Genomic DNA, 9,196 nt, shown 5'->3' on the forward strand with positions numbered 1-9,196 from the left:
TTGAATGTTTCTGTCAACCACTGGCATCAAAAATATCTTGGAACTTCACACTAATTCATTTCACTCGCAATTTTAATTCGTGCAAGTCAAGTTTCTTCTTTCTTTATTCATCCATGCTGTATCACCCGTTTCCTTCAAATACTCTTGGACAGCTGAAAACTTGAACCATAGAAAAAAACCTTTGACCAGAATTCTTCTAGCTGCAGCCTAAAACTTGCCTTGTTCCTCCCAATAATTTTGAATGTCTAAGGCGAGTCAATCTGCCTGGCTTGGATAGCGTAACTAAGATTTTTTCAATTGTTGAGTTCTACGGCTTCTAAATTTTCCTTCGTATTATTCGGGTAAAACTGACGGCTTCAAATAAATTATGTCCAGGGAACTAACATAAAAGGCTTACAAAAGACAAAGAACAAGCTCAATTTTTGAGTAGTTGGTCATACATATTTTCCACATCAGATAATATTAAAAGTTTGAACGATTGATAAGTAAACTTGAAATCGTAGTTTTTGATTAAGATATCACAATTGTGCCCTTTGAAATGTCATAAATTACAAGAGTTTAGCTTCAAATATATATAATTCCGATTTCAATTACGTCACAAGTTTTGGTATTGAGCATTGACATGACATCGATCTGCCATGGTTTTTGTTTTTGATATGGGCCAAATTTTAGCGATATGATCACAGTCGTTCTCAAGAAAATGGGTCACGGCGAAAGTGAAACCAATCGAAGATGTTGTCATCTACTGCCTGATTTCCAAGCACACAGCATTGCAACACTTGAAATTGAGTGACATTCGGGTCTAAGTTGGTCAAGTTTATAAATAGAGTTATGTTCGTAATTCATATAAAACAGTGGCTTTGAAAACGAGTAATGATATTCGTTATAAGCACACATAAAAAGGCAAAACACTGGAAGTTCGATTTAATCTTTGTAAGAAGTAATTATGGTTCACTCATTCTGTGGATCAATATATCCCAACCGTCCTTTATCATTAGGTTGCAAATCAAAGATATTGCCACTCTGTGTGTTTACGACAGGATTGGCAGCACATTTTGCGATAGGATGGGATAGCACAATAGCGTTGCATGACTTGATCAGCACAAATCTCCGACTGATCCACTTCGAGCCGTGATTGACAAGGCTCTTTGGGACACGTCGAAGCCAATTGGCAATGTTTATGGACCACTGGCCTTGGTCCACAATCGTAAAACAGATCGTGGGGACGTTTCGATTGGCATTCAAATGTGGCTTTCTGGATGCCAATACCGCAAGACGTGGAACACGACGTCCAGTCACTTTGGACCCAATCCCCAATACATGGCACGCGATTACACTCCCTGGACCTTTGTGGCTTGTCTCCTCGACAGTTTGTAGGATCTACCATGCCTGACCAGAGCGGAGTGCCCCACGAATGGTTCATTTCCACGGGCACACAGAAACTTTGTCGGATTTGGACGCCTTGAACCCCGCAGGTATGAGTGCATTCCTCCCAAGCACTCGAGCTCCACGTAAAATTACAAGAGAAGTTGTTGCACGTGCGACTTCTTCGCAACTTTTTATTCGACGATGAGGTATTGGAACGACAAAACTTCTTTCGAAGTCGTCGACCCGATGATTGATCCACACACCTGAAGCAAAGCAAGGTACGATCATAATTCTTCTGGGGTGACTACAAGTGCTGGGGCGAGTCCGGACTCGAGTCCAAGTGCACTCGAGTTTTTTTTTACGCCATTTTGGAGAAATTGACGATTCCAGTCCGGCCTGGTCAAAAATAATTCATATTTTTTTCTTTGAATTTCGCAAGACGAGTCTTTTTGCTTGACCTGGTTCTAGTAAAAAACTCGAGTCCGGCAAAAAGTCAAAAAATCAAAGGACTCGCACGAGTCCGACTTTTGCTGGACCCGTCCCGGCACTAGTGACTACTCTTGTTTTTTTCCTCTCTTGCTCAGTTGCTTTCATTTTGTTCCACAACCGCAAAAGACTGTTTATTACACCTCCCAAGTCTGGCAGTTGCAATTGCGGTTTCTATTTAGCAGTTGAATCAAACCAGTCATTTCTCTATTGATGAATAATCGCATGCACCGTTTATCCGTTTACCTAAGGACAACAGTTTGCCGACCTCCGCCACATTCCTTGGAGCATTTGGACCATCCCTTCACGACTAATTCAGGACGACTCTTGGTTGATTCCTTTTGTGGAGATTCGTTGTATTGTAGATCCACCATATAATTTTCGAACTCCTGGGACACCTCTGGTTCCATGGAACCCGCAAAAATAGTCAGTGGCGAAATCAATGGACCCCGAGCGGAGAAAGTTTCGGCACCGGGACTAACTTCGAATTTGGCGCCACTGCTCACAAAAGTTTGTCGAAACGGTGGGTTCGCCTTGGTTTGTGCCGAGACCATTGAACTGTTATTGTTGGTTTGAGGTCCATGGTTTTGGTCAAATGTGATCCAATTGTTCTCTTTTTGCTCCTTGAAGGCCAAGAACGTTCCCTGGAAACCAAAGTGGGAGTGTCGAAAACATATCTGAAGTGCTTTTAAAATGTCTCAAGGCTGAATTTTGACACAGACACAAGTTCTCTTGACCATAAAAGCGGGAAAAAGTCGAAGTCACGAGAGCAAAACCTTGCACACGATTCCATGCAATCTTCCATGATCTAAAGACAATGAACAAAAACTTGCGGAAATGCCCAGTTATCACACGCCTTTCTTTACCTTTGAACGCACTAATATGCGGATGTTCCTTGTTCCACGAGGCAAATAGGCAATCTTTGTTCGCGCTGATTTGAAAGGACCGCGCAGTTCTTTATACTTCACCTCACATTGATCCCCATTTCCACCGCAAGTTCCGCATCGATCCTCGACCAGCGGTGATCCCAAGATCTGTCCCACTAGATTATACCTTCTCATTTCGGTCTAATCTGGAGGTTCAAGAAATACTTACCATATCACATCCCAATTTAACACATTTGCCTTGGATGCATACGTCCGATGGATGATCATAACTACAAGATGTGCCATCAATCACGTTCTCTCCTGTTTGATAGTATTCCCTGCTCTCTCGATTGTGGCACGTTAGTTTGCATTTGTAATCCTCTAATTCGTGCTCGTATGGATACCAAGTCATCTTTGAGCGGGACGATTGTTGGCCTGGATTCATGGAAATCAGTTCGAACAGATCGGAACATTGTTGGGCCCGAAAATCCCCGGCTTTTGGACAGGGATTCAAATTACAGAGCCTAAACTCTTCGGCATCCCCCCGGCATTGTTCGCCTCCATAGGTTGGTCGTGGATTGTCACACTTTCGGGCTCTGAAGGCCACTCCAGTTCCACACGTCCGGGAGCAATCCTCCCAAGATCCCCATTGACTCCAACCTCCTGCCTGTGGATTGTGTCTAGGTAGAAAGGTTGAGTGACATACATTTGATGGCTTTCCGCTCAATTGACTGATTCGCAATGAACGAAAGAGTCGTACCATTCTATATTCGTTGATATGCTTGAATATTGTCGCAACTATTAAGGTTTAAACAAGTCAGCAGGTATAGTTACTTCATAAATACTTCAATACCTGTGGATGTGTGATTGTGCAAACTCAACATAGTGGTATACCTACCAACAAAAGGCAACTAGGTAATAGATGTAAGGCCTTTTAGAGCACTGAAATATGTTCCTACAAGTACATTGGAACAGAAAGGCGTAGAATGCATCTAGCTTGGTCCAAAATAGTTCTGAGACCTCTAATACATTTATCATCTCTTTACTTGCTTTACTTGTCATGGAACGAGACCACTTTCATACTTGTCTATCACAGGAACACTCGTTCTATTCAACCATCAACTATTCCTAACGTACATAATCCAAGCCTTCGACGATTGTTTCTCACCGTAATCCATCCTCGTTGCGGCGACGTTTTGATGTGGACTCGCAATATCCGTTGATGCACCATTTGCCCACGTCGCACTCCGTTCCATCCATGGGTGGACCCTTCTTGGTCTTGCAAGTATCAGGCGTGGTATCGTGACTGCACCATAATTGAGCACACGGATCAGGAAGCTAAGGACCAAAACGATATATTTAAATGCAATCAGCCAACCACTCGTAACTCAACCCCGCCACCTGAGCACCTCAGCGTACGGCATGCCTGGAAAGGGCAAATTTGCTCATGCCGTGAGAGATAATTGCTAACCTCCAACACTACGCGCTGGACATACGAGTACGAGGGGGGTGTTAAAGGTAACAAAATCAAAAATAATGAAACTAACTGAGTTAAATGATCGGTCGGCTACACATGTTCCAACTTTTGCAAAAGAGTGACCCAAGATCGTGGCAGTCATTTAAAAAGATTGTTCAGACACTATAGTATGAAAGTCTATTTATGACGTGTTTATCCGTGTCAAGTCCCAACGGTCAGCTTTGCGAACTTCAGAGGTCAAATGATATGGAATAACAGTAAGGCTCCATTAGTCTCATCACTGGATCAAAAACCAAAAATGAAAATATTACCTGAAAGCTCTTACAAAATTGAAAACCATCTCCAAATTCCATTCGGCATTGTTCGTCGAGCGTGTAAGCATGAAGGAAGGAATTGCTGATGAATGTCACGTTCTGAGGGGAACGTGGTGGGTTCTTGAGACAATGCCACTCATCGGACATGAAATGGTACTCCTCAGCCGAGCAAGAAGACCAATGGAAGTAGCTGAAACGCAACGGTGGCTTTCCAAATATGTTCTGAAATGCGTAGTGGCTCTGGGCCGACGTTATTGCTTCCATATGTCAAGTGGACATGTATGATGCATTTCTATGCAGAATCACGGGGGCGTTGCCAATGCAACTACGTACATACAGAACAGCTTAAGCGTATGTAGCTTTCCCCGTCTATGTTCAACTAACCGACGAAAATAGTGTCTTTATCAAGAATTTATTTAGTTCATTCAAGAGGCACATTTTGCGAATCGATTGAAGTATTCGGAGGCCCAAATCTAACCTGCACTACCTACGGTACGTTAATGTGATGATTAAGCACTTATTTCTCCAACAGAAACTATTGGGGGATATTGACAAAACAGGTCGTTGACGATAAGCCGTTTATAAGAGACTTCATGAGTAACTTAAAAGCTTACAGGTAAACTTTAAACCGACCTGAAAGTGGCTCCAACCAGAGGCGCCATAACTGAACCTTGAAGAGCCTCATCTCGACATTCATTTCCAGCACTCGCGTCTCCGTCATGGGACAGCCCCAAGAGATGACCAAGCTCATGGGCAATGATAAAGGTGGAGGAAAGGCCGTCCTCGTGAATGAGAGAGCAACTTCGAGCAGGATCACAAATTCCAGATACCGGGGCATACCCGGAAGGGCCGCCAATATCTTTACGAGTGAGCCAAATGGCTAGATCATGCTTTTGATCCTCCGGGAGATCCCTCAAAAAGGCCTCGTTCCACTTGTTCACATTGGCCAAGGACTTTTTGGACTTGCCAGATACAATTGGATTATCCGTCTCTGGCACCGAGATGATTCTACTGAGCACGAACTTTAAATTCGATCCCAAAGTTGGATCGCTATATATGGCACTGACCACATTGAGCAAAGTGAGTACGTATCTCTGTACGGTCTCGTTCCCATGGAACTGAACCACAGAGCTGTCGACAATGATGGCCAATTCCAGCCACTTGGGCTCATCTTGCTTCACCTTGAAATATTGGCAGTACGATCCTTGACACCGGATCTCGCCTCGTTTGGTCATGTTAGAGGAGGACTTCCGCAAATCATGGGATGCTTTCCTCTTTTCAACCTTCCAAATGTCATCCAAAAGGAATCCATGTTCAGCAGCAATCTCGCGCTTTGATCGGGATTTCAGAGCTACAAATGAATGCCCATTAGCCGTATGATCATTCTTCAGGGGTTGGATCTCAAACGCAGCCCGATCATCACCAACAAAGATGATCCCGTGGAACATGTTCCCATCGCATACCGTCAATGCAACGGAATCATAATGATGAGACTGATGAAGCCGGTGTTGACGATCTCGGCCTTTCCACGTGACACATCCGTCGATTGATGAGTGCAAATGCGCATTGGGTTCCAAATCGTATTGGAATGTGAGACCCTCTACCGTTCGAAGGCTGAGCAAGGCCGACAAAGTCGGAGAGTGTGACTCATCTGCCCAATGACCGTTCTCGTTGGCCCTGGTGTTCAGGAGAGTGAAGGTCAATTTCGTTGTCTCGTCTCCTTGAGCCTGTTGTTGCTGTTGCTGTTGTTGTTGTTGATGATGATGATGTTGTTGTACTGCTTTTTCCTCTTGAATATCCGGGAACTCGTTGTTCCTTAGGACTTGGGGAAAAAGCACTTCGACAACGGCTTTGTCTCTGGAGCCAAAAGAGGCTAGGCCTAAGTTGTTGTGTGGGCCCGAAAGCGCCGCCACTAGCCCGACAAGAAAACATTTCCAAGTCAAACAATCAAGCACGCGAAACATTGCTGAAAGCAACTCGCCAAGACTACGACAAGATTCTGCAACAACGCTGAAGAGGACGAGCACGGGAAATAGCAGCACAAGGATAATGATGATGACGATGATGTTGGCGACTTTTCGGGGTTCGTATTGCTTTTGGTCATTCTCTCTCTCACACTTTGCAGTTCGCTCTTCCAACAACTGCAAACGAATACGTCGTCATCAACAAGAACGCAAGTGGATGATTTGATCTGACTGCCCACACCGTCCTAAGCAAGGGAGGAAACTCATTTTCCAATTACAGACATTACTATGCAACGAGCAAGGGAGACGAAACGAAGAGGATTGGGGAAAATAAAGCCCTTTTTTTCCCCAATGGGACCCCCGATGGACTCCAATCATGAATACACTCACCTAGGAGATTGCCAGACCCAACTTTGTCACCCTGATTTTATACAATACAGTTAATGTTGGCCATTCCTTCTCCATTAACTGATATTTTGATATTATCAATGGTGCATAAAATGATACAAATATACAAACGTTTCTGAAAAATCATAGCTATCCGTGAAGTAGCCGTGCCTTTATTGCTATAAGTGTATTCTATTCTATTTAAGTACCGGTCTCCTCCACGTTTAATAAACACACTTAGATATGTTTGCCTGTCCAAATGTACATAGTTACCTTTAACTGGTTCATTATTTCTCTAGCCATTGATAATTTCCAAGAGAAATGTATGAATCCGCATGGCCAAGTTTTAAACAATGTTTCAAATGAGAACACTTCAAACCCTGAGCACCAAGGCAAGCCAATAACATTGGGCTCGACTGCATTTCCACCATTATCCCTTCATTGAGTGTTGTGTATCTCTATCGCTCTCCAATCAAAACTTCTTACATCTTTGCGATCACTGAAAACGATTGCCAAGCCATGTTGGTCTCGTCTGAGCTGAACTTGATGCAAATGGCAATCATTTGCAATTAGATACTCCTTCATCGGTACAATTATCTTCCAATAAATATTGTACACATTTCCAAGTTGCCATCCAGTTGTACCCTTTCACAATTACGTTACGCCATCTAAATTCATGGGTATTTGAGAAAACCCAAATCGCAACAAGAGTTCATTGGACCTTTTTCGAGTGTGGTGTCCAAATATGTAGCACATAAACATGCTTGAGCATCACAAATCGGGAGGTGGAAGAAAAGTTATTTGGCGTGGTTGGCATTTCTTGATGCGTGGCCTCAAATGTTGGTCTAGATTAATGTGCAATTCGCCATTCGCCATTACGTAAAATTGCATGTTAGTCTTGATGGATGGCTGATATGCTCTGATTGGGAAACTGGTCGGGATCATAAACAAGTCGGTGAGACAAACCAAGTAGAAACCAAGTCCGCAAAAAAGTGTTTCAATTTGAATAATGGTCGTAAATAAAAAAAAAACGATGTGTTCATCCATTAATCATTAGATCAAATCTCGGAGTGCAGCCAACAAAAACATTCCTTTTGCCGCTCAGTGCGTTGACGAGACGAAAAAGGTGTATTTTGCGTAAAAACTTGTAATACACTTGTCGGCAAAGACCATCTCCGAATCTACTGCCGGGGGACATGGTTGGTCTTATCAGAGGTTTGTGACGAGAGGGGGACATAATTGCAAATAACGGAACACAGCGGCTAGCTACTACAAACCACAAACTTCCTACACCCTGCCAAATAAATTCGAGCATAGAATTGGCACTCTTGATAGAGACGTAACTAGAATCTTAGAAGAAGAAGAAAAATGAAAACCCTGCTTAGCTGAAGCATCTTTTATTTTGACTGAGAGAAAATCGATTTGGCAATTTCATTCTTTTTTATAAACCCATCTTCTGTCTAATTTGAAGGAAAAATTTCAACTCCACGTTGAGGAGACATTGACCAATTACTTACAAATTGATGCCATTTGAAAACTTTAGGAGGACGGGGAGTGGCCTGATAACTCCTCATACTTAACATCTTTGAAATTGTAAAATCAATCTTGATGTAATATTTTGCCAATCTTCCATCCACTATGGAGGGCCTCCAGAAAAAGCACGAAACGTCGTGACAAATTCAAAGCCCAAAATACTCGAATACTTTTATAAAAATTCCTGTTCAAAATAACCAGGAATAGTAGAAAGAAAGGCGGCTTCATGTGGTATCAATAAGAAGTCTTAGTAATGTCATTGTAACGAACGGAAAAGAAATAGCTATTTTGCATCACGGTGTAGGATCAATATGTCAAAACTATGGTTAAGAGCTTGTTTTGCACAGGCATTAACTTTCTATCATGATGAATTAAATGGTGAATTTGGATTTCGACACCTCACATTGGGAAGCTTGGGCACATATCAATTACATATGAATATCATCGTTCATCAATTCATTGACTTGAAATAATTTCTTGTTTGCCGTTTCTCAAAAGACAGATCTTGCTAAATCAGGTTGGAAACAAATGTGAGCCGTTATTGTACGTTTAAAATGTCAGCTATATTAGGGCGCTTTTAATCGGGGATTATGCAGCACTCCCTCATAGATAGCATGGCGGTCAAGATCTTTCCAATAAGTGAAAACTTTTCTAAGGGTACCAAAAGTGCCACTCTACTGATCATTGTCCGTGGCTCATGCAGAGAGACGATTTAATCGCAGTAAATGCACATTTTACTAATTGAAAAGCTGAAAGAGTCAAAGCACCTCTTAATTGAACTTGTCCCTCAATTTTCACATA

At 42.6% G+C, this 9,196-nt stretch overlaps 1 protein-coding gene across 1 annotated transcript; it reads right to left on the bottom strand.

Annotated features, from left to right (window-relative positions):
- Positions 1-557: 557 nt before the first annotated feature.
- On the bottom strand, positions 558-6,681 carry LOC131893171 (A disintegrin and metalloproteinase with thrombospondin motifs 3-like). The gene is made up of 7 exons (XM_059243136.1): positions 5,145-6,681; positions 4,509-4,701; positions 3,889-4,058; positions 2,950-3,400; positions 2,721-2,888; positions 2,101-2,498; positions 558-1,631 (listed from the first exon to the last, which is right to left on the bottom strand). Exons 1-7 carry the CDS (start codon positions 6,473-6,475, stop codon positions 1,007-1,009), a joined length of 3,336 nt encoding a protein of 1,111 aa, XP_059099119.1. The 5' UTR covers positions 6,476-6,681; the 3' UTR covers positions 558-1,006.
- Positions 6,682-9,196: the final 2,515 nt, after the last annotated feature.

Source organism: Tigriopus californicus, chromosome 2 (genome assembly GCF_007210705.1).
Source record: "Tigriopus californicus strain San Diego chromosome 2, Tcal_SD_v2.1, whole genome shotgun sequence".
Classification (NCBI taxonomy): Eukaryota; Metazoa; Arthropoda; class Copepoda; order Harpacticoida; family Harpacticidae; genus Tigriopus; species Tigriopus californicus.